Source organism: Sinohyriopsis cumingii, chromosome 17 (genome assembly GCF_028554795.1).
Source record: "Sinohyriopsis cumingii isolate HCF-2022 chromosome 17, ASM2855479v2, whole genome shotgun sequence".
Lineage (NCBI taxonomy): Eukaryota > Metazoa > Mollusca > Bivalvia > Unionida > Unionidae > Sinohyriopsis > Sinohyriopsis cumingii.
The window spans coordinates 19463677-19490011 of NC_142977.1; the positions used below are offsets into that span (position 1 = coordinate 19463677).

A 26335-nucleotide genomic window follows, 5' to 3' on the forward strand; every position below is an offset into this window, starting at 1 on the left:
AAAGACTTTTAAATATCTTGAAATGTAATGATGCTGATGAAGCTTGAACTAAATTTATTCGATATTTGGGAGACTTATATATGGACAGGAAACGATTTACATGTAAACAACAAAGACAGATACACACAAGGCAATTGTTTATTTCAAACGATTTTAACTAAGGTTTGTATAAATGTTCTCACGTGGTAAAGATCTGATGAATCTATATTAAAGACTGACTCTAAAATGTTAAGGGAAATTTAATAACATTTTCTTAAAAGAGACAAGCAGGAAATGGGGATTTGGGAAAGTCAGAAAACAGTTGCGACATTGTGAAACAAACGGAAACAATTCTCAGTCTTGAAAAATACTGTTCAAACTAACCAATATATTTTATTTGTATTTTTTAGAACCCATCTGCAACATCTTTAAAACATTTACCGTTTATTATTGATGATGACTATTTCAATGAAGGTCTCATGGATTAAATAAATAAACTGGGGGGAAACTAGATACGCCCTAAGGTTAGAGGACATACACGTAACGAAGATATGGAGGCAAAGCGTCAGAGAAAGTGAGGATTAGCTAAAACGCTAACTGGAAAATAGGAAGATAAGTAACACAACAGTTGATTACGACAGGCTAAATGACTATTTGGAAAGAAAGAATGGACCAAGTAACATAACAATAGATTAGGATAAGCTAAAAGGTTATTTACATAGAAGGAAGGGATCAAGTAACATAATAGTAGTGAAATTTTCAAATGAGAAACAACGCACATTTGAGGAACATGATGGTTCTGTAGCACGTTGTTGTTGTTGTTCTTAGGTTTAACGCCATTTTTCAGCACAAGATAGGCTATACATGGCGGCCAGTATTAATGGTGGAGGAAGAACACGGGAAAACCCCGGAAAGAACCACCGACCCACGAGAAGCTACTGGCAAGCTTTCTCACATACCAACATAGGCCGAACCCGCGACTCGAACCCACGCAGACAGAGGTGAGATGGCAGTGATCCGTAACGGTGAGCACTTTAGACCACTCGGCCACTCGGGGCCCCCTGTAGCACGTAATTATCTGCTTAACTACTTATTTTAAGCGAGTAATTATCAATTATTTACTTATTATACATTAAGAAGCGAAAAATTATATACTTAACTGCTTATCATAAAAAATCAAGAACTGTGTAATTATCGGCTTCATTTCTTATTATAAGTCGGGAGGAGAATATATATATATATATATATATATATATATATATATATATATATATATATATATATATATATATATATATGTGTGTGTGTGTGTGTGTGTGTGTGTGTGTGTGTGTATATATATATATAAATTTATATGTTAGACAACCTCAGTGGTTCAGTGGTTAGCATGTAGGTCTCGTGACGAGATAGGTGCATATCGGAATCGTGCCGTCGGATCAGAGTTTACTATGGTGTTTTCCAGTGGCAGGGCAATTCACTCCACTTACCACTGCACGATATAACCTCCTTGTGCTGATGTGCGGAAAAGGGTACAAAAAAACATTTTAGAACCCAGATCAACCTACCCAAATTTTTTATTGATAAACATTAACTTGATACAGAATTACATAATTAATTGCATATGATGAATTACTATCAAACTTGAAAATCAAAAAAGCTCACATCCGGGCTCAAATGGCTTAATTGCAAAATTGTATTTTTAAAACACTTAATTATTTTTATCTTAGATAAATTAGTAATTATTCTCAAATGGATTAGTGAACAAGTATTAAAATAGAAGGCATAATAACATCAATTCTGAGTGTGAGTGTGAATTTGATTTCTAACGTAGCTTTAGCAAGTTTTCAGTCATATCGCTACGATGTCTGCAGTGTGGCAGTTTTATAGCGATGTCTAGCACTGGTACATTATGCTGCAGACATGCAGTATCATGTCCCACCAGGCCACATTATCCTGAAAACAGGCCGACCAGTCCTAACACTAATATGTTAATGCTGAGCGCATAGCAAGCAGTTGTATGTACCATTTTTATACGTCTTTGGTATGTTTCGGCCTGGGTTCGAACCCGCAACTTACCGCATCCGAGACGGACGCTCTAACTACTAGGCCCCCTGAAAAATCTATTCTAAACTTATAGTTCAGACATTGTTAAGATACTGGAGACATGTATCTCTTTTAAACAGTACTTACAATTCAATATACAACCATTGCTAACACTGTTTGTTTTTTTTTTGTTGTTGTTGTTGTTGTGCGTTTGTTTATTTGTTTGTTTTGATGCTGGTTTTGTGGTTTTTTATTAAAATATAAATGTGTCTCAGGTGATATACCCAGGTCAAACTGATCCATGAATAACTCTGCATGATTCAATAAATAGACTTTACCATAGGGTTACTTCCCTTGCTTCCTAGTAGGATAAATGGCAAGCAACTGCATGTACTGTACTATATTCATAAAAGGGTTCAATATGAAATCACTAAAAATTACTTCTCTATACATTTCATAATTACTATCAACGATAATCTAACTTAACAAATCTGATAAAGTACCATAACTGATAGTGACCGCAGAAGGAAACCCTTTAGTGACAACAAACTCGATCAGTTGAGTGCATTATCAACATCAATTATAATGCATTATCAGCATTAATTAGGGGCCCCGAGTGGCCGTATGGTCTAAAGCGCTCACCGTTACGGATCACTGCCATCTCACCTCTGTCTGCGTGGGTTCGAGTCTTGGATTCGGCCAATGTGGGTATGTGAGAAAGCTTGTCAGTAGCTTCCCGTGGGTCGGTGGTTCTTCCCGGGGTTTTCCCGGGTTCTTCCTCCACCATTAATACTGGCCGCCATGCATAGCATATCGTGTGCTGAAAAATGGCGTTAAACTCCACAACAACAACAACGTTAATTTGGTCAAAATGGAACTCATTAGCTATCAGCTATGGTGATTATATAGTTATAGGAAGTATGCTTAAACACTGTTCAGGAATAAGGCCATTCTAGCAACCTATCAGGTTCAATATCACCTCATTGTTATGCATTTATGTCGCTCAGAGTTAAATTGGTCTGAAGTTCTCTGTAATATAAACTAGCAAAGGAATACTAATCAAAAATGAAACCTCTTGGGTGTTCAAGTGCAAGTGTTGACGAAGAGACAGACGGACAATAAATGACTTTGATTATCATTTTTCGGATCTATGATATTGTCATAAGCCGTTAGCAGCTACTAATGTTGGAAAACAACATTTGACTCAGAATGTGAATTCGTACCTTTCATGACGATGGTGATGTTTATGTTGGGTATAACGCCATTTTTAAGCACAAGATAGGTTATACATGGCGGCCAGTAAGCTGGTGAAGGAAGAACCCAGGAACAACCACGGAAACACGAGAAACTACTGGCAAGCTTTGCAATGTAACCACATTAGCCACGCACGAGGCTCGTACCCATGAATACAGAGGTGAGAGGGCAGAGACCTAGAATGATGAGAGATATAGACCACTAAGCCACTCGGGGCCCCTCGTTATTTTGATGTAGTTTGATTAAAACTTAATCAATTGAACTTTATCGAATGCAAATCAATCACATGAATACTTGATATTCTAAACATTTAATCTCTCTAAACAGAAAGTATCAAGTAAATTTTTTAAGATTTAAAATCAAAGTCGTGATTTATATATAATTTAGTATTAATGGACTATTGAATAGGTGGTTATTGTAAATTTTTATTACACTGTTTTTGTACTACAATTTTATTTTAAGAGAAATAAAATCAGTAAAAACAAACCTGAAAATAATATTGTAAAATCATACAGCCATAATACCACGGGCAAAACATTGCATCAGACGAGTGCGCTGATATAAAAATATGTATTATCGATACACAATGCAAAGTGTAATTATTTCTAGTGTTCTACTTTCTTGGCTACCATGAAAAAGGCATTTTTGAAATCTGAGTAATAAGTTTCATCCTTATGTGGGGTGTAATTTTCATTTAAATATTTCAAGCTGAGGATTTCAAATCCTTCTTTCTGGTAGATGTCTTGTAGTTGATCTTTCGTAATATGTATATTTTTAAATCTAACATTTCCAACTCTATAAAAAGTACACTCCAGTACTCCACTTAAAACAAGATGGCCGCCAGGTTTCAGGAGTGCACTAAGGTTTCGGACAGATTTCACATAATCCTCGAGGTTAGTGGAAGCTACTTCTAAGCATAGTGAGGACGTAATGGCATCGAAGACAACGCCATCAACTGGAGTGGAACTGACGGGGTTAGGCTGTGTGACGTCACAACGTACAATGGTTTTGGTCTTCCTTCTCAATTCATCTAGCCGCTCTTCCGCACAGCTCCTGTGAAGTGTAAATGGTTCTACGTTTAAAGACGATTGTTATTTTCCCTTATAAATAATTTAAGCGATAAAGACAAATAATGAGGATTAACTTTAACTACTTACCAAACAAGAAATAACAGACTCTAAAAGGGTCCCGCAGTCGACTCGATTTTTTTGAAGCATTGCTTTTCTATTCTAGAAGACATATAGGTAATTTGTACCAAACGCGGTTTATGTTGGTTTACAGACGCTCTTTACAATATTTAGTCTTAGATGTGCATAATATAATCTATTTGATTTTGAATTCATTTTTAAAAATGTTATCAAGACAATAAGAGTTGAATATAGTGCTGATCTTAATGTGTATGTGTGTATGGCTTTTTAACTCCGTTTTCCATGCAACAAATATACTGGAAAAAATTCGACTTGAAGATTACAGATTTGTTCCTGAATGAGGATTATTTTGTTGTTGTAGTGGTGATGGGTTATTTTGTTGTTGTTGGGAGTGGTCTTTCTTTTCTTGACACGACTTTATCGCCACGATCCAATCACAATCCCATTCGCATCTACACTCTTTACTCCAAGTTGAGAACATGATCACATTTCATATTCTTTTGAGAAGGTCACTGTTTTAGCTTGCACAAATTTCGTGTTCAGTTCAAAAAGTTACAATACTTGCTTGCTCAAATTTCGAATTCAGCTGAGAAGCTTACTACATCAACTTGCTTAAATTTTGAATTTAGCTGAGAAGGTTAGTACAACAACTTGCTTAAATTTCACAATCAGCTGAGAAGGTTACTACATCAACTTGCTTAAATTTCGTATACAGCTGAGAAGGTTACTAATCAACTTGCTTAAATTTCGCATTCAACTGAGAAGGTTAGTGCAACAACGTGCTTAAATTTCGCATTCAGCTGAGAAGGTTAGTACAACAAATTGCTGAAATTTCGCATTCAGCTGAGAAGGTTACTACATCAACTTGCTTAAATTTCGTATACAGCTGAGAATGTTACTACATCAGCTTGCTTAAATTTCGTACATAGCTGAGAAGGTTACAACATCAGCTTGCTCAAATTTTGTACACAGCTGAGAAGGTTACTTCATCAACTTGCTTAAATTTCGTTTACAGCTGAGAAGGTTACAACATCAGCTTGCTTAAATTTCGTACACAGCTGAGAAGGTTACTACATCAACTTGCTTAAATTTCGTTTACAGCTGAGAAGGTTGCTACATCAACTTGCTTAAATTTCGTATACAGCTGAGAAGGTTACTACATCAACTTGCTTAAATTTTGTACACAGCTGAGAAGGTTACTTCATCAACTTGCTTAAATTTCGTATACAACTGAGAAGGTTACTACATCAACTTGCTTAAATTTCGTTTACAGCTGAGAAGATTACTACATCAACTTGCTTAAATTTCGTACACAGCTGAGAAGGCTACTACATCAACATGCTTAAATTTCGTAAACAGCTTAATCACAATAACGTCGTTTACAATTTAAAATTTTGGAAGGTCGAAACATACAAAATAACATTAAAAATATTATGCAAACGGTATCAAGGAAAAGACGTGATACAATATAAAAGAACAAAAATTGGTATTTTACAGTTCTGGATAGGAAAACATGCGATAGATCAAACGGGATGGGAGGGGGTGGTTAGAAAGTCATACAGGATATGAGGAGGGAATTTAAGGCAGAGTGATACATATACCTTGTGACGCTCTAAATATATTGAAATCATTTTTCATTTGCTATTGTTCAGATATATAATCTACAAGTTATACAAAATTAATTGGCGACATTGCATTTGGCAATTTCCAAGCTACATTTCAATTATAAGTAAATGTTCCACGAATTTAGGCAACTTTGTATGTTGATAAATTTTTTAAAAAAAGTGGATGTATATTCATCACCTTATGTGTAGTTTCATTTACCATTCAATGCATTTGTGCTGTTCTTCGAATTCATGTAGCTAAATATAGATTATTCTTGAAAGAAGCAAATTGTTTATTAAACTGTGTTTCTCCGAGAATATTTACCTGACTACAGTAATGTACGGAAGATGATCCGCTACTTCTCATATCCAGACGAATATTCATTTTACCACCTTTATTCCATATTGACGAAAGAACAAAACTCTTTCTAACCCTTCCTCTGACCTCCCCTTACTACCGCTAGGTGGCCGCGGTTGTTTAACAGTTTTATCTAAAGAGAAACATCAATGCGGATGCTCCTACTTACAGGGAAGTGCGATAGGGTTTAATAGTGATATGATCGGGTAAGTATTCTCTGAGGAACATAATATACTAAAATCTTTGCTTTCTGTTTGAATACACTTCCCAATCACATTATTGCTAGGAGAGGAGGCAATGGAGGAGACAATCCTGAGCATCCTACCTCTACCAGGGTCACACACCCCACCCCCATGGAATAAGGATTCTTTCCTGAATAACGATAAACTGCGCTTTGAATATCTGAACAACACAAGTCGGGTATGAGAAAAGGAAGCAAACGACTTTCTCTTACCAGTGTTATCAACTGGCGAATGTTGCAAATCACTGTTCTAGACCCGTGAAAATAGTATGATGACCTTAGGCTGGTCTGATGATGGTTTAGGCTGCAGACGCCAACCCGACCAGATTCATTGTTGTATCGCCGAAGCTATATCACGCAGACTTAAACTTGAGACGGCTGATTGCGCGTGCCAGCCAACTGCATCAGTTATGTCTCGGATAGCCATGCTCTGTTTGAACGCGAGGCTTGAAGAGAGTTTTGATTTCATAAGCTGAAATGTTCACAAGAAGTTCTTGGTCTCTTGAGATCTCTTAATATGCCGAACGTATTGCCAGCTTTAGCCATGATCCCAGTACTTGGGCAATTTTAACCTCTGTTGCCGGCTAGATAGAAATAAAGTGGCGATTATAACCCCCTGGCAATTTTCGTGCGCTTGGCGTAGTGATTAAGCTTGTAGACCGGATCTTGATTCACCGCCTCCCTAAACTAAACGATTGAAGGGTGGGGGTGTGGGTAGGAGTTGTGACGGATGACCAGTCTTTGATTGTCTATTGTTGGTAGCCTGTCATCTCTATGAAGCCTGGTTGTGTCATCAAAGTCAACGGAACCACTTGACCGTTGTTTACACGGTTTGGGTCCAATGAAAGGGCATGTAACTTTCTGACCCTGCATGCGGAAGCTAGCGCTATCAAGAAACACTTCGTATGATAGTAATTTCAAGAAGGTACTGGCTAAGGCTCAAAATTATTTGAATTGAGCCATGTCAGTACCCACGGTAAATTCCACATGGGAGACCAGGCGGGCAGTTTTTCTCGATTAAATACAAAATTGTCCGATAGGTCTGAACAATCCTTATCATAACTTACATCCGCACTAACGTGATGTCTCAATGTGTCCGACATCATATAATTGTAACCTTTAATTATAGTGGGGTCTATCTATTCTTCCTGGAAGAGCAAGATAAAAAAGGTAGTCACTTGAAGGCAGCCATCAAAGGGGCGTCGCAGCTACAATTGCACATATCCCTGAAAGGTCGCTACTTCCCCTCGTACACCTTGAAAAAGGAGGCCATCTAGCTTGTGAGAGTATCTACTCGACAGACTGGTTAACTTCCTTCCTTCGTAAGGCTCTTTATAAGAGACAGGCGTGAAGGAGCAGTCTGTATGGGCAATAATGAGCAGTTTGGGTCTGCGGGGAATATTCATGGGAATGTCTAGATCGAGCAGATCATTGACCAAGGACAGTTAATTCCTTATCTCACTATGCTCCATTTATGTCGCCATAGCGCCACGCTATCTTGCACAGACATACCCCTTGGTAATTTTCGTTTCGTATCGAACAGTCCACGATTGTACAAGCAAATCAAACTTTTAAAAACTTATATTATGGAAAAAGAATCTCTCTCTCTCCTCCTCCTCCTCCTCCTCCTCCAATGATTGAGTGCTTAATACCCACCTGCAAGATGCTGCACATTCCCTGAGTAGATCATTTATGCGTTATCTCGAAATTATCCATATATATTACAATTTGTAAAACATCTAAATTAAAGATAAATATATTAGATACTACAATAAAATTACACTGTATTTCCAATATATAAAGTCCATGAGATTCCCTCACGCTGGAAATACGTAAATAACATAAATAAATTCTTAGAAAATCATTGTTCTGTCTTGTATTCAAGCCCAGTTTTAAACTTCACCTGATTCCTTAAATTCATGACATTTTATCGCGAAAGCGGCTGATCTTTTACCAGTATCTCACTTTGTCTTCTAAATCACGGGATGAAGTTGTGTATAACTTATTTTACAAACAGATTTTAAATTCTATCTCTATTTATTTCTAGATCTTTGTCAGTGGTTTCGTTTCTGTTTGTGTGTATGTCTGTTAGTTACCATATAATCAAAGGTGCGAACATTTAGGCTTTTCCTCAGCCCAAATCACACCTTAATGGTTTTAATCAAAGTGTGATTTTTATCCAATTTTTAGTTAGTCGAACTACAAATGTGTAGATGATAAGAACAACGCTAAAACATGTGAATAATTACGGTCTATTAAAACCAGAAAGAACATTTGTTCTGTGCACGGACATAATCATTTGACTTGACTGTTTTAAATGCTATTTTATTATGAATATTCAGCGGGAAAATATACTAAAGTCCATGCAGTGACCAAATTAAGGTAGTGCTGAGAAAATGTGCTGCAAATCTTAAATACCAGGACTTTTGTAAATTAAATCGTGTCTGAAGTTCAATAGTATATAGTAAGGCCGACATAAAGCATTACACCCTTTTGAAACATAGCCTGTTTTATGATATAAGTTAGACATTACTGCTTTAGTACCAGGGAATATATGTTTGCATTTCACAATAAAAGTTATCAGTGTTATGATATATTAAACTTGCAGTTTTGCATAATAAAGTTATTTCAAAGAAAATGATTATGTTATTCTTAGTATATGCTCTGGAAATTTGCTGTAAAAGTTTTTAAAAAATGTTTTGAAAGTTTTAAATTCGACTGTAGTTTTTAAAACAAAATTAAATTTGAAAAGGAAATATTGTTTGTTCTGTTATGTGTACAATGCTTACATTTTCATGTAAAGATAGCCCGACGAACCAGATGCATGGTACATAGAAAGAAAAATAAAGAAAAAATAATCATCGAGAAGAACTAGTAATAATAACGCGGAAAGCGTGTTTGTTGTACGCGAAGCACCATGTTCACTAAAGATCAAGTACAAACTCAACTGCAAATGCAAAGGCAGAAGAAGGGCCATAGCAGTTCTAAGCTTGCCAAGCTCTATACTAGGCTAAATATTGCATTTAGAAACAATCCTACCGTTTCATCTCATACACACCTTGACTTATCTAACTGTACCAGGTATTCAAAGATAGGGCCCATGTGGCTTACTTCTCCGTCTTTCCATTTCTGTAAAAAGTCGAGGTTCTTCTGGGAAAAGTCACTTAAGGTTATCTCATCGAACCACGGTGCGGCGCAAAACGTTGTATGGGGAGTCGGGCCTGTGCCAATGTCCAATAGTTTTGCCCCAGTTATTGCCCCTGAAAGTAAATATAAAAACCTGAAGTTAGCGTCTTGCTTCGTTCTTTCTAGACGAGTAAAATGTAAATAGGTCAAGGCCTTTATATTCAGCATATCCTCAGAGTAATAGAAGAAAGAAATACGGTTAAGCATAACCTTAAATGTACTGGCTTTACAAAAAAGTGACAGTTACGTTTCGCATTTCCTCCTGTTGTGGTTGTAGTGGTATCCCTGATCATAATAGCATTGGACATATGTGTTATAAATTTGCTAAATCGAGTATTATTGGGCAGGCACGCGATAAATGCTCTCCTGATTACGGAACAGGTAAATATATATTCAGTAAATGCCCAAGAGTAAGACAAGCAATATATAATAACAAATATATAAAATTAGATAAAGATTATCGCAAGAAATTCCAAAATATGTGTAATGGCCAGCTGAAAGAAAAATGGTTCTAATATAGGATGTTTCTTGATAAAATGCCAAACCATCTGCCTTGTCTATCCCCAGAATAATTCATGTCCCTTTACTGAATGAAGTCCAAGAGAAGTTGGATACAGTGGAATAAATTTGTTTAGTCATATCGCTACGATGTCTGCAGTGTAGCAGCTTATACTGATGTCTAGCACTGGGGCATGGTGCCACAGACATGTAGCATGATGTCCCACCCAGTCGCATTATCCTAACACTAACCTCGTAATGCTGAGCGCCAAGCGTTAGTAGGGGAGACAGGGGCTAGTTGATACCAATTTCACTTATGTAAAAAATAATGTGAAACAAAGAATATTACAAGTTAAATTGACAACTGCATTTTTCAGTTGTGTATATGGGCATTATAATCTATAATAATATTTTCTCCAGTAAACAAAAAGAAGAAATTTGGTGAAAAGTAACCCCCTCCGGTTCGTATCAACATGCCCCATGCTGGGGTAAGTTGATACAGTACATGGGGCAAGTTGAGACATCATTAGTCGTATTAACTACTGCAATTGAGTACCCTGTTACATAACTGAGATAGCTGAAAATCAAACACATTCATGATTGATAGTCACCATGCCTTACAAGAAATGTTCAGCTCTGGGCCTTACCAGTGCAAGAAACTGAAAAGTTATGAAAATCAGAAAAGTGTGAATGAAATTTAAAAAACATGTTTGTCACTGTCAGATCAGTTAGGCCTGCACAGTCACCTGTCATCATTAGAGTCACAGTTCTGGCAGACAAAGCTCAAACTTCCATCAGTGCATGGTTCATGTTCCCACATCTCACAAACAATGCACTGAACCCAACGCTCTCGTGACTTGCTGTTGCCATATGGCTCAGTGCAAATGAGGCAGAAATTTTCTGATTCAGAATCAGAACTATCACTCTCACTCTGAAACAAAGGTCTACGACATCTCATGCGAGACTGCTGTTTCATAACAGTCTGAGTTTTTCCTGTTTCTACTGCTGTTTTTTTTACGCCTGTTTGCTGTCTTCTTGTCCTGGTTGTTATCTCGCTTCTGTCTGCCACCATCTTTCTTTGCTTGACTGTCGTTATTTCTCAGACCTGTGCTTTGCTTGGACTTTTTAGTCAAACTTCTCGCTGCAGTGTCCTGCTCGATCAGTTGTTTTTCTGGAGTGTCAGTAAGAATTCGTGTTCTACCTCTTTTCCTAATTGTCCGTTTCTCACTCCGTGGCCCGGCTTTAGGCAGTGGCCGAATCATATACAAAGAACCTGGACTCGTAGACGCTGATGGTTCTGGATCATTAAGCCTACTAGTAGTCGCAGTAGGGGTTGCTGCAGCTGGTTCAGCAAATGATTCCATGTGGTCATTTGATACATGCAGCGTTGATGGTATTGATGTTCCCTCAACCGAACAGACCATTTCTGACGTTGACGAATGTGGTTCTTCTTCAGATCGTGCAGGTTGACCTAGGTCTACCACTTCTTGGCCTTCATCGGTGGAAGATTCAGCAGCTGACCGTCGAGCGGTAGAAATTGGTGCCGACGCAGGTGATGATGAATCTTCAATCGGCAACATCAATCCTTCTGATACTTTGCTAGGATCTGGTCTATCCGTAACTGAGGATGGCAAAAAAGCGTCGTCTGAAATTCTGTTTCGATTAAAGGGATAAATTCCTGTAACTTCAAATCCTGCATGAATATTTTTGGTGTCATGGCTGACTTGAATGCAGGAGCACATACAGCTGGAATGTCCAGTGCTTGCATGGGCCGTCCTGGATGGGCATTGCACCAGGTGTCACACTGTGCATTATAATAGCGTTTCAGTGGAAAATAAACTGTGCAGTCAAGAGGCTGAAGCCGGTGAGAACAATTAGGTGGGAAAGATAATAAGTGCACTCCATTGTCCTTTGCAAACTGGATGTTCTCAACGGAGATGTGAGATTCATGATTGTCTAATAATAGAAGAACTGGCTGGGTAATGGATGGTTTGGTATGTTTAACGAAATGCTGAAGAAAGAGAAGAAAGTTTTCTTTTGTCATTCAACCAGATTTGTGACAGCTTCCAATGCACCCTGGTGGACCGCCATCAACAAGTCTCTCTTGGTACCTCACCCTTGGGAATATGAACATCGGAGGAATGGCATGGCCCAATGCATTTATTGCACAACACAGAGTTACAAGAGTCCCCCTTTCAGCACTTGTTACAGCTCCCACCTGTTTAACACCTTTTGGTGCTAAAATTTTGCCAGGATTTTGTGCTGTTGTGAGGCCTTTCTCATCAGCATTCCATATGGCCTGTGGTTGAAAATGGAAACGCATGTATAAGTTCTCCAGATTGTCATAAAACAAATTTAGATTTGTACGGTTAAAACTGGTGATACGACCGATGGAGGTGGCTTCCGGTTTACGCACTGACAGAACACTGCTGTGGCGGTTCATAAACCCTGAAAACCAATCATCACCTGCTGACATATTAGCTTTCCAGTTGTTTGGAATCTCTTTGCTGAGGTGTACTGCTAACTCATAAGCCAGTTTTTTTTTTTTTTTGTTTCTTTTGGTGACAAGCCAAAAAACATCTTGGATGCATCAAGCAGATATGTTACAAACTCTTTTTCCTCAGCGTCGGAAAACAGTTGTCTTGGCCGAGCATAGCCGCACTTTATTTCACCCTCTCCAGAAGCTGCCAGTTCTTTTTTCTCCTTGCAGAATCGATAAAGCGTCATCTTATCTATTCCAAATGTATCAGCGACTGGCCGCAGAGGTCGGTTCTGGTTCAAAACTTCATCGGAAGCACGTTCCAAAACATCTAGCCCAACTCCTCGAGTGGTTTTCCGCTTATACTTTCGTACCATCTAAAACAGTAAAGTGTAAATAATTGTCAAGTACCATGCATATTCATATTCATGTTCACATTAGGCATACATTTATGCAACACTCAAGATAAAATAAATTAACACAAATAAATGGATATGAATATGAATGATCATGAATACGAATATGAACACGGTGGATTTCGAGTATGAATCTGAATCTAAATATGAAAATTAAATCACATCAAATTCATCAAACACGTTGAAGCACATCAAACATAGGCCTATTTCTATAAAGTAATAAAATGCTTTAACGTACACATAGGCCCTGCAATAATGTACACATTTAAGCCTATGGGGCTAGTTGATACAGTATCAACTAGCCCCGGAACATGTGTATCAGTTAGCCCCGATAGGTAGGCCATGCTAAATTTCTTTGTTACTTTACATGGAAGAGCAGGAACTGAACGACACTTTTCTATTTAAAAGCGGAAACATCTATGCATAAAATAGTATTAAAATTATATTTGTCGTGCTTACCGTGCTTTCGCAAAATGCTAGCAAGAAATCTTCAAAAAGTTTTCAACGCAACTCGCAAATTAAAAACATCCGATAACTCGAAGACCAACGAGGTTTACGGCTTGCCGGAAATGCAGCGTAGATATCTCGCTTGCATCTAAAAATAGATACAAGATAGAGCTTTCCTGAAAATAACTAAGTAAGTAATACCGCTTGTATCAACTTGCCCCAATATCAACTAGCCCCGGCTTCCCCTATCATTTTTTTAAGTCTTTGGTATGACTCGGCCGGGGATCGAACCCACGACCTCCCGCATCCGAGGCGGACGCTCTAACCACTAGGCCACTGGAGCGGTATGAGCCCAATGAGCGGTCAGCGAGAATGGTTGTCGTGCCCAAACCCAAACTGTACATTAATAATTTGCGTTGATCTAACTAAATTGACTGTGTCAGTTAAAGGAGGGAATCACCCGCTGTGCCTTGTCCATGGACACAGCACGGTAGCTGGCCCATGCTGGTCCCATGGTAGGATTCGGACCCTTATCCCTTTGATCGTGCGTCCGGCAAGCTAACACCCCAGCCACCTCGACTCCAAACATATTGGAAAATGTACTCAACCCACCCAGAATACAACACTTTAGAACGCTTTTGATCAGATTCATTTTTCTAAAGTTCATGCTGCTCGCAAAAGCTAGTAATTACGGATGCTATATCCAGAGCACCTTTAATTTATCACTCAAAGGGTGACAAAGAACGTAGGGCTGAAACTAATACCTATATCGATTTCTCCCACATCAAATAATCAACTCTAACAAATCAAGTCTGATGTCAAAATGATTCAGTTTGCAAACACATTATAAAATTCTATGTAGAGGGGTGGACAAAGAAATCGGTTATTTACACACAAAAAAATATATCGTACAAGTCAGAATATATAGTGCAAAATGGTCTCTTCATGAAAGGTACACGCTTGGTCGTACCCGAATCACCCTAAAAAGAAATTCTAAAAAGAAATTCACGATGGTCACCAAGGCACAACTAAATGACATGAGAGCCCAATACATCAGTTCGATGGAAAATACTAAGCACTGAGTTAAAACAGTACAAATTTGCCAAAACTGCATCGAAAACTCTAAAGATCAAGCTGAACTAATGATACCATGTGAATTTCCATGTCGCCTTTGGCAAAGTCTGCATCCGATTTATTTAAACTGAATGGGCAGACATAACTCTTTCTTATTTTTCACGATACAATGACATAGCAAGACTGCAGTGAATAAGTTCATAACCATTCATCAAGCATCTCAAATCAGTCATTGCGCGACACGGTATACCAAACGTATTAATTCCAAATAATGGCCTGCAATATTTGTTAGCCATACTTATAGGATTAGCGACTTCTTATTGACTCGGGTATATTACAAGTATTCCAAACACCCACAGAGTTGTTCAGACAATTAAAATAATGGTAAAAAAGACAGGAGATCCCTTGACAGCCCTTTTGATAAATCACGCAACAACATGACGGAATGTATATAAACCTGCCAAGTTACTGACGCGAAGACAATTATAAATGTCTTTAAAGCTTGCAGCCGAAATGACCAGGTTTAAGGAAACTGAAGACACCAGAAAATTATCAGAAACAAACCAAAAGGGGTCATTAGCGTCGTCGACATCGCGCCTAAAATATTTAAAACAAAATTAAAGAAGGGAACAGATTATGGATCAAAGATCATTTTGTCAACAGACATCTGACGGCATCTACATCTCGTTCATATGCATGGTTGTAACGGCTGAGGGAGAGACCAGGCGTAATAGGAAATTTAATTTGTATGCCATCCACGGTATTGAAGCTTGTCCTAGTGAATGTTTCAAACATTGATCCTTTGTTCGACTCCGATGAACGCAAGCCACTACCAATCCGGCAAAATGGATATTTCACAGGTTCGGACTACCTGGACTTGTAAACTGGAAGTGGACAGCTTACTCTGTTCAGAAATGCAGTCACCTGATGAAATTTCGTTTCAGCATATTCAGTAGGGGAGATGAAGTGTTAGCCTTAATCTACATACCACTGAATTGTTCTGAGACGTAAAAGTAAACTCTGTTTACGGTTGTGTTTGAGATTCACGCCATTTTGTAGCCCATGATAGTCTATACGTTGTGGCTAGAATGTTTAGCGGAGGGAGAATCCAAGAATATCAGCGGAAGAACAACCGACCCATTGGTAGATACTAGCAAGCGTTACAACATACCCAGGTTGGTAAAAGACGAGACTCGTATACCTAAGCGGGCAAAGGGGAGATGTAAGTAATATATAAATAACATTCCACATTAGATTATAATTATCATACACCAAGAGCTGGTTTATATTATGCCCTTAATGGGGTTAAAGTTCAATGATAAAAATACCTTAGGTGGCAGGGTCCAGTTTCGTAAATTGGCCCCAGGCAAATTTCTTAACTTAAGGCTATGGTGTGACTTTTTCAGCTATTATTGTTTAGTATTTATAGATATGGATATATTTGTGAACTAGGTGTTTTGGGCTTGTATTGTTCTTGAAATTGATGTCAGGCATGTACACCTTCCATAGTTGCTCTGCAGTATGTTGATAGTGAAATACCAATAGTTGGCTAGGAAGAAGAGCTAGCCTCCCATAGCAGTAGACACGTGGGTTCAAGGCAACTAGAGTATCTCAAAAACGGCTTGGATGACAACTATTCTGAATTGCATCAAACTAATTAGTAGACAATGTTTTTCAAAATTTTCATCCAGGGAAAGGGCTTGCGTTTGCACTGTGAGCACCACATGCTGTCAAAAATGGCATTTGGATGTGAAAAATAGGGGTTGGGGTGCATAAACCTCTTCTGCTGTGAACTGCCATTGACTTCTCTGGTCAAGTGAGTACTATTCGTACGCTTTGTTTTCATATAGGTATCTAAAAATATGGACCTTTTTGACCTCATTTGTGTATTTGATTTTTTATGATTTTTTATACTAGGTCGCTGATTGCGGCATTAAATTTGTACATACAAACTGGACCCTGCCCCCTTAAGGAAAATTGATAATTTTGTGATGGTGCAGTCAGCCACATCTATTATACTTTTTTGTTTCTTTGTGTTTATTTAAATAATTTGTATGCATTAACTTTATTATATCTCCTTCCTTTTTCCATATATCACTTAGTGTTGTATGTAATGCTCTTTGGAGAGGGAGGTAACTGTGTTTTGTACCTCCATGTGAGAACTGTTTACATCATGACAAAGTAGCATATTTTGGACTTAACTTACTAAATATGGGAACAAAATGGTAACCATAATGTATTGTCTTGCATTTTCTGTAGCTGTCAAGGTTTTTCACCCCTATTTTTATGAATAATATTCACATTTCAGTACAGACACACCTAAACAATTGCATAGCATGTCAACATGTATTGTTTAAAGTAATTTAACTCCACAGGAGCAGATAGAATTCAGAGGAATCATACATAAACATACTGTTGTGAATATTGAATGTCACCAGTTGAACGGTCTTAGAAATAATGATGCATATGGCATATTACTTGCTATATTTTGGTGAAAAGAATGAAAGTTTTAGCACACCGACATAGTTTCTACCTTCATGACCCCACTCTGAAGATGACATAAGAGATTCATATCTCACACTTGGGTGATAATAGAAAATGTTTCATTGTTATGTATATATCTTGAAATTTCTAGGTTCAGTTAACAAAGGGGGAAAAGCTTAAAATTAAGTGGCAGCTTCATGCATTTGACAATACACATACAGTTTCTCCTCTGAAAGTCTTATGTTTTCACTGAATGTTAAAAGTACATCAATATCACTGGTTTCTTTTCTTTTTGCAGGTCTCAGTTTGCATGGTAGGAGATTAGGATTAATCGGTTAGTCATGCTGAAAGAAACAATAGCTTCAATCTCATCCAGATACTCATTCTGATCTAAGTGCACAAGAGAGTGACTTTGACAGACAGATTTAGCTTCTGAAGGAGTTGTTTTATGGTACGTGCTTATCAAAAGCCAAGCCGGTGATAGGCATTTTACCTTGAACTGGATTTTCCACTTTAAATATTTGTTCTATACCTTATCTTATTATTTACTATGATTTTGTAAACTCCAGAAAACATTAAACTCAGTTGTAAGTAAATTGGTGTATGAGAAGAAATTTCTCTGTTAAATTGTATTGAGTAATTTGTATATGTATGGTCAATTTCATTGGCTATGTATCAATGAATTTATTTGATATGTCACTTTGTAAGTTTTAGGGTCCCACACATCAGTATATCAATATTCCAGCATTGTCTAATGTTAATTGATTAAACTTTGACTTCTCCAGACTAGCTAGACTTGTGTTGCGATTACCCCCCCCCCCCCCCCGCCCACAACACACACTGACACAACACTGATGCTGCTATTAGCATCTCCAGAATGATAATGAAAAGTTAGGAACCACTTCTTTTATATCAGTCTAAGAGTACTTCTAAAGCACATGATTTACTTAAATGTGTGATTTCTTTAAGTTTGCTAGAAGAGTTTATAGAAACTTTTCACTTCTGTCACTGACACCTTACATAGCATTTCTGTCATTCCCTCCTAAACTTTATAACTTCCAGATCTCTTCTTGACATTCATGAAACATTGTAAAGGAATTTTGATTTTGTACTGATGCTATGGTGGTAAACAAAGACCAAAAGCATTGTAGTAGCAAACAATTTGAAATCTTTCAAGAAATGCAGTCAGTCATAATTCACAACGTAAATAATGCAGTGCTTTTTGCCGCAAAGAGGTAACTTTTTCAAAAGCATAATACCATTTTTAATTTTGTGCACAAAAAGTTTTCCTTTATACCATTGTACTAGATCATGTCTAAATATGTGATATGTACACAACTTTTGATATAAACCATTTTTAGCCAAATCCTTAAGGTGGCAGGGTCCAGTTTCGTAAATTCGCCCCTGGCAATTTCTTAACTTAAGGCTATGGTGTGACTTTTTCAGCTATTATTGTTTAGTATTTATAGATATGGATATATTTGTGAACTAGGTGTTTTGGGCTTGTATTGTTCTTGAAATTGATGCCAGGCATGTACACCTTCCATAGTTGCTCTGCAGTATGTTGATAGTGAAATACCAATAGTTGGCTAGGAAGAAGAGCTAGCCTCCCATAGCAGTAGACACGTGGGTTCAAGGCAACTAGAGTATCTCAAAAACGGCTTGGATGACAACTATTCTGAATTGCATCAAACTAATTAGTAGACAATGTTTTTCAAAATTTTCATCCAGGGAAAGGGCTTGCGTTTGCACTGTGAGCACCACATGCTGTCAAAAATGGCATTTGGATGTGAAAAATAGGGGTTGGGGTGCATAAACCTCTTCTGCTGTGAACTGCCATTGACTTCTCTGGTCAAGTGAGTACTATTCGTACGCTTTGTTTTCATATAGGTATCTAAAAATATGGACCTTTTTGACCTCATTTGTGTATTTGATTTTTTATGATTTTTTATACTAGGTCGCTGATTGCGGCATTAAATTTGTACATACAAACTGGACCCTGCCCCCTTAAGGAAAATTGATAATTTTTTGATGGTGCAGTCAGCCACATCTATTATACTTTTTTGTTTCTTTGTGTTTATTTAAATAATTTGTATGCATTAACTTTATTATATCTCCTTCCTTTTTCCATATATCACTTAGTGTTGTATGTAATGCTCTTTGGAGAGGGAGGTAACTGTGTTTTGTACCTCCATGTGAGAACTGTTTACATCATGACAAAGTAGCATATTTTGGACTTAACTTACTAAATATGGGAACAAAATGGTAACCATAATGTATTGTCTTGCATTTTCTGTAGCTGTCAAGGTTTTTCACCCCTATTTTTATGAATAATATTCACATTTCAGTACAGACACACCTAAACAATTGCATAGCATGTCAACATGTATTGTTTAAAGTAATTTAACTCCACAGGAGCAGATAGAATTCAGAGGAATCATACATAAACATACTGTTGTGAATATTGAATGTCACCAGTTGAACGGTCTTAGAAATAATGATGCATATGGCATATTACTTGCTATATTTTGGTGAAAAGAATGAAAGTTTTAGCACACCGACATAGTTTCTACCTTCATGACCCCACTCTGAAGTTGACATAAGAGATTCATATCTCACACTTGGGTGATAATAGAAAATGTTTCATTGTTATGTATATATCTTGAAATTTCTAGGTTCAGTTAACAAAGGGGGAAAAGCTTAAAATTAAGTGGCAGCTTCATGCATTTGACAATACACATACAGTTTCTCCTCTGAAAGTCTTATGTTTTCACTGAATGTTAAAAGTACATCAATATCACTGGTTTCTTTTCTTTTTGCAGGTCTCAGTTTGCATGGTAGGAGATTAGGATTAATCGGTTAGTCATGCTGAAAGAAACAATAGCTTCAATCTCATCCAGATACTCATTCTGATCTAAGTGCACAAGAGAGTGACTTTGACAGACAGATTTAGCTTCTGAAGGAGTTGTTTTATGGTACGTGCTTATCAAAAGCCAAGCCGGTGATAGGCATTTTACCTTGAACTGGATTTTCCACTTTAAATATTTGTTCTATACCTTATCTTATTATTTACTATGATTTTGTAAACTCCAGAAAACATTAAACTCAGTTGTAAGTAAATTGGTGTATGAGAAGAAATTTCTCTGTTAAATTGTATTGAGTAATTTGTATATGTATGGTCAATTTCATTGGCTATGTATCAATGAATTTATTTGATATGTCACTTTGTAAGTTTTAGGGTCCCACACATCAGTATATCAATATTCCAGCATTGTCTAATGTTAATTGATTAAACTTTGACTTCTCCAGACTAGCTAGACTTGTGTTGCGATTACCCCCCCTCCCCCCCCCCCCGCCCACAACACACACTGACACAACACTGATGCTGCTATTAGCATCTCCAGAATGATAATGAAAAGTTAGGAACCACTTCTTTTATATCAGTCTAAGAGTACTTCTAAAGCACATGATTTACTTAAATGTGTGATTTCTTTAAGTTTGCTAGAAGAGTTTATAGAAACTTTTCACTTCTGTCACTGACACCTTACATAGCATTTCTGTCATTCCCTCCTAAACTTTATAACTTCCAGATCTCTTCTTGACATTCATGAAACATTGTAAAGGAATTTTGATTTTGTACTGATGCTATGGTGGTAAACAAAGACCAAAAGCATTGTAGTAGCAAACAATTTGAAATCTTTCAAGAAATGCAGTCAGTCATAATTCACAACGTAAATAATGCAGTGCTTTTTGCCGCAAAGAGGTAACTTTTTCAAAAGCATAATACCATTTTTAATTTTGTGCACAAAAAGTTTTCCTTTATACCATTGTACTAGATCATGTCTAAATATGTGATATGTACACAACTTTTGATATAAACCATTTTTAGCCAAATCCTTAAGGTGGCAGGGTCCAGTTTCGTAAATTCGCCCCTGGCAATTTCTTAACTTAAGGCTATGGTGTGACTTTTTCAGCTATTATTGTTTAGTATTTATAGATATGGATATATTTGTGAACTAGGTGTTTTGGGCTTGTATTGTTCTTGAAATTGATGCCAGGCATGTACACCTTCCATAGTTGCTCTGCAGTATGTTGATAGTGAAATACCAATAGTTGGCTAGGAAGAAGAGCTAGCCTCCCATAGCAGTAGACACGTGGGTTCAAGGCAACTAGAGTATCTCAAAAACGGCTTGGATGACAACTATTCTGAATTGCATCAAACTATTTAGTAGACAATGTTTTTCAAAATTTTCATCCAGGGAAAGGGCTTGCGTTTGCACTGTGAGCACCACATGCTGTCAAAAATGGCATTTGGATGTGAAAAATAGGGGTTGGGGTGCATAAACCTCTTCTGCTGTGAACTGCCATTGACTTCTCTGGTCAAGTGAGTACTATTCGTACGCTTTGTTTTCATATAGGTATCTAAAAATATGGACCTTTTTGACCTCATTTGTGTATTTGATTTTTTATGATTTTTTGTACTAGGTCGCTGATTGCGGCATTAAATTTGTACATAAAAACTGGACCCTGCCCCCTTAATGACAGGTTTGTCTCCATTTCACAACTGTACCGGTGTATTATACAGTTATATATACAACTGCCGCCTATTCGAGTTCTTCTTAATATTACATAGCAACAACACTGGAATGTTTGCGTTCTGCAGTGAAAGGTAAAACCCTGTTTCTACATACACGTTTATTCCACACCATTCATACTAGAACTGACCCCCTTGTCAGACCTACATCTAGCACCCTATACATCAGCCTTGTCATAGCTTATCGTGTGCTGAAAAGTGGCGTTAAACGCAACATCAGCCTTATCTCTGTTCTCTTGGCTGCTGGTTCAGTCGAGGTCAAGTTTATTTTACCGTATATCACTGTTTCCAGAACATCACAAAAACATCGCGGTGGCCTCCACTGAAATCATCTGTCTTTTTGTTTCAGCGCAAGAGACATGACTAGGTTTTGATATCTTGCAGCTCCGTCTCCTCCTCCAGGTTGCTTTTATGAACAACAATGTAAATCTAAAAATAAACCTCAAGCAAAATGAAGCACAAAGCTCAAGATCATGAAGTAAATGGCATCGTGTCGTAGTGAAAATCGTACGTTATATACTATAGTCTGGTACTCTAGCCTTTATTTTAATCGCCCCTCACTTAGCGGAAAGAGGTACGTGTGAATGTACAATTATACAACATCGTAACTAACATTAGATAACATCAAACGTGATTCTTTAATACAAAGACAAAAGGAGAAAGCATTCCTTTTGAAACAAATCTTGAGACAATAATGATTCAAGCGTTTTCAAAGTGAATTAAATTATAACTCACCAGTCTTTAATATATATGCCTGGGTTTCGTCAGGTTTTACACTTAAACAACATTTAGTTAATTTAGTTAAACAACATTTAGTTAATGTAAAAGCCAGGTAAAGTTGTTCACAGCTAATATGTTGATAAATGAAGCATACAATGCGATCCCAGTCAAAACTAATCTGAGGCCTAATGACCTTATTCAAATGCATGATTTTCGCCTGTTGTTATATTCGTTCGAGATCATATACAAAGGAACCCACAATAAACAAATTTCATCAAATTAGTTCGCAAAAAAAGATTATAGAGTAATGAGACGTCCATGATTTGTTTTAATTGTACCAATTAAAATATGTTGGATATTTACTATAAAGGCACACAAGACGTTTCGTCAATCTCTGCAGAGAAAATAATACATCGAATGCGTCCAAAAACAGCTTTTGACGGTCAGTAGGAGGAAATCACACAATGTACATCGGACGCATAACAATGGCAGAAGCTGCCATGGCTTTCGACTAACAGGTAATATCAACTAGTTAGAAACTGAACTCAAATTAATCCAACCAAAAACAAAATAGAGCAAGACAAACAAAGCTATATCCATTTTGTAGCAACAAAGATTGGAAACAACAATGGAGAAAATACTCAAATAAAAAGGTTATAACCGATTCGGTGTTCACGGGAGCAGGGGCCCAAGGGATATACTCTAACTAGGATGTTATTCGTTCTTTGTCAGAGAGATCCCCTGCTTGAGAGACCATTATTAACCTAACGACAACCTATTGTTATTTGTACTGAATCTGCATTGAACTTACGCGCTGTCGATTCTTACGGAAGAACACATTGTTCATTAAAATGCACTTACAGTGCGAATTCAGTGCGCATGTAGTATAGTAAACGTAAAACGTTATAGCCCATATGATCCTCCGTAGATATGGTCTTGTGAGAATTACAAACACAACTCGAGAGAACACAGTAAACATTACCTAATTTTAATGCATGGTGGAGGTTGTCAAGTGATAATAATTTTGCGCAAGAGATAGCCCAGGTGAGTCAAACTATATCTACCGACTAAATCAGTCTATTCTGTATCACAGCAGATCGGGGTACTAGTACAACGATTCTAGAATGCTATGCGTTTTCACACTCTTAATACTATATATGCAAGTTCACAGGATGCGGGAGGGGGGCATAATTTATTTCTATTCACTGTAAAGCTGGTTTGCATTCAGTGCAGAAAATGACAACGCGCGTTGCAAAAAGTTTTTATTTAAACTGAACTGAAGTTTCAAAATGTTCGATGTTGCGCATAGTTGGTTGCATTCAGATCAACTCAGTCTGAGTTGAAACCAACTAGGCGGGGGGACATCGAACATTTTCAAACTTCAGTTTCATTAAGTAGAGTCAATTTTACCTTTATAATTTCAACGCTTTCCTCTGTATTTTTATTTGTTTCTCTGTCTCTGTTTGTTGGGGGTTTTTTTTTGCCTTTGACAACACCCAGTGCGGGTCGGAAGCTAATTTTGCACAGTTAGTTGTCAGTTTGTTGCAGTTATTATTAGTCAATTCCAGACACGTGCGAACCCAAGCTGGATCCTGTGCACTTGAAAAGGCTGTTGCTGGCAATATGATTTGTGTTCTTTATTCTTTGGAGAAATCATTTTTTACTGTTGAGTAGCAACGTTGCAGTAAAAAGAAGCATATAAATACACAAGATCACTGACGCAAGTTACAGTAAATTGGCAAAAGGGTAGGGTTGCCCACGCAAAAGGAGTATTTGCAATTATCTAGTGATTGTGTCTGCTTTGTTTTGAAATATTCACGTGCATGATGTTATTTACTGTATGACATGTCAACCGTTCCGATTATGGCCACGTATGCCACCCAGTCGATCATTCATGTCGAATGCCACTTTCTGAAAGTTGTCGCTAGCATCGTCACAGCGGTACTTCCAAATGATACTATTTCAGACCACCTGTCAGTTGTTTGATAGCTAATTGTCTTTACTAATTTATTGTTTGCATAGTTGTGTGCCGTGTCAGGTTCAACATAGTGCATGCATCGACGAAGTCCTTTAGTAATCTCTTGAAGGTCATTTAAGTCAAGAATAATTAGTCTTTCTTGCGGTTTGACCAGCCTCAGTTTTTCTTTAGTTCATGGAAAGAGTTGTGGAAAAACTATGGATGTTGCTTTCATCCATGAACGGCGTTTGGAGGTGGGAATGGGGCGAACGTCCCAGGCCCCGCTCTTGAGGGGGCCCCGCGCTTCAGGCCTAAGGAAATCCTTATGAGTTTGTCAAGCTATATTCTCCGGTAAACTGGAAAACTAAATTCGTGCGCCAAATCGCGAAAGTTGATCTAGTCTGGACATAATCAGTGTTTGCAGTAGCATACCAATCGAGATACCGATACTCTAGCCCCGCGTGGTCATGGTCGGCCCTAGGCCCCGAGTACTGCTAACGCCGCCTCTGTTTTCATCCGACCTAGACTGAATATCTGGAGGTAGAACGTGATGTCGGGACGAGACATTTCCAAGGAATCTTTTCATTTATAAAATAAAAGTCGGTTTCTAGGCATTGCGTCCCTGGTATTGCAGACATGCGGCGATTAAATTCTTTCATCACCGGCCACAGTATAATAACCATTTTTTATCAATTCGGCGATTCTTCGTTGTCTTAGAGAAAATTCTCTTTTAAAAGTGAATAATCTCTGCATTCATTTAAAACTGTATATGTATCCTCAGATGATGTCTAAAGGTTTAATATATTTTAATACAAGTTCAAATTAAAAATTATCTTACAAGTATGATAATTATATTTCTTCGTATTCAACAATTATGTAACTGTTATCAAACATTGTCCGTTGTAGGCACTTCAAAAATGACAAATGACTTACTTAAATTAAAATTAATTACTGAGTCGATATGTCGGTGTGACTATGCTATAGTGACATTAGCATCATGTTTTGGCCATGTGTGTAAGGCGATGTGTTTCATAACTAGAGATGTGGGTTCGAATCTGCGCAGAGAAAGAATTAATTTTTTTCTATCTTGAGTATTTATAGATGCAAAGAAATGTTCATTTTCTTTTCTCTCTCTCTCTCTCTCTCTCTCTCTCTCTCTCTCTCTCTCTCCTTTCATCTTATATAGAAATAAAAAAAAATTGTCTTTTTGAAACGTGGTTGAAATACCTATCAAATATAGAATGAATTACATCTATATGAATCATTATTATGTCAGTATACATTAAACGCACCTGCAATTAAAAACAAAATGTACATGGATTCATCAATAGACCTCGGTACCCACTGTACACAGGTACTTGAGAAATGGATCACATTTGCGCACAATACATGGAAACCGATCTTTGCTACTCATACTACCCAAAGTACGCGTTATCTGGATTTACAATAATTCGCTTGCAGGAGAGAAATGCAAATACATTTACCGAGGATCAAACTGATACGATGGGCGTTTATGAGCATCAGTAGTTAGTTCCTTGATCCCGAATACTGCACATCATGTTCAGGATTATTATTAAAATTGTAGACCACATGGTCCTCCGTAACGTTTGAGTTCGTGGAGGTAGTTTTCATGCCTTAAGAGAAACAAAAGATGGCATTTACCTGATTTGAAGGCGTCGTTGAGGCCATCGAGAAAGAATTTTAAGATATCTCCCTCCTCCTCCTCGCCTGCAACAGTGCTATAATACATAGAGACATAAGTCTCTGGATCAAAGGCCACGTCTTTGTGGGTAGTTAATTCTGTATCAGCTGACATCTTTCCTGTTCGTACTCTGCAAATTTCACAGGGCTAT

The 26335-nt window shown here is 37.5% G+C and overlaps 1 protein-coding gene and 1 long non-coding RNA gene across 2 annotated transcripts in view; one reads left to right on the forward strand and one right to left on the reverse strand.

The window, feature by feature from the left end:
• The window catches only part of LOC149777864 (uncharacterized), a 224073-nt gene extending 203549 nt beyond the window's left edge, over positions 1-20524 (forward strand). Inside the window, exons 2-3 of the long non-coding RNA XR_016415476.1 lie at positions 17510-17662; positions 20034-20524. This is a non-coding gene — a long non-coding RNA (uncharacterized LOC149777864). The remainder of the gene's footprint in view (positions 1-17509; positions 17663-20033) is intronic.
• Positions 1536-26335, reverse strand: LOC149777867 (nicotinamide N-methyltransferase-like). The gene is made up of 3 exons (XM_089938962.1): positions 26145-26335; positions 9686-9887; positions 1536-4329 (listed from the first exon to the last, which is right to left on the reverse strand). Exons 1-3 carry the CDS (start codon positions 26296-26298, stop codon positions 3882-3884), a joined length of 804 nt encoding a protein of 267 aa, XP_089795088.1. The 5' UTR covers positions 26299-26335; the 3' UTR covers positions 1536-3881.

What these genes read in the sequence shown, in the direction of transcription:
- LOC149777867 (XM_089938962.1), bottom strand. Translation starts at nt 26,298, where the DNA reads ATGTCAGCTGATACAGAATTAACTACCCACAAAGACGTGGCCTTTGAT. An exon ending in CAACGACGCCTTCAAATCAG is followed by an intron (nt 9,888 to 26,144) that starts GTAAATGCCATC and finishes ATTTACTTTCAG; the next exon opens with GGGCAATAACTGGGGCAAAA. An exon ending in GTACAGTTAGATAAGTCAAG is followed by an intron (nt 4,330 to 9,685) that starts GTGTGTATGAGA and finishes TACACTTCACAG; the next exon opens with GAGCTGTGCGGAAGAGCGGC.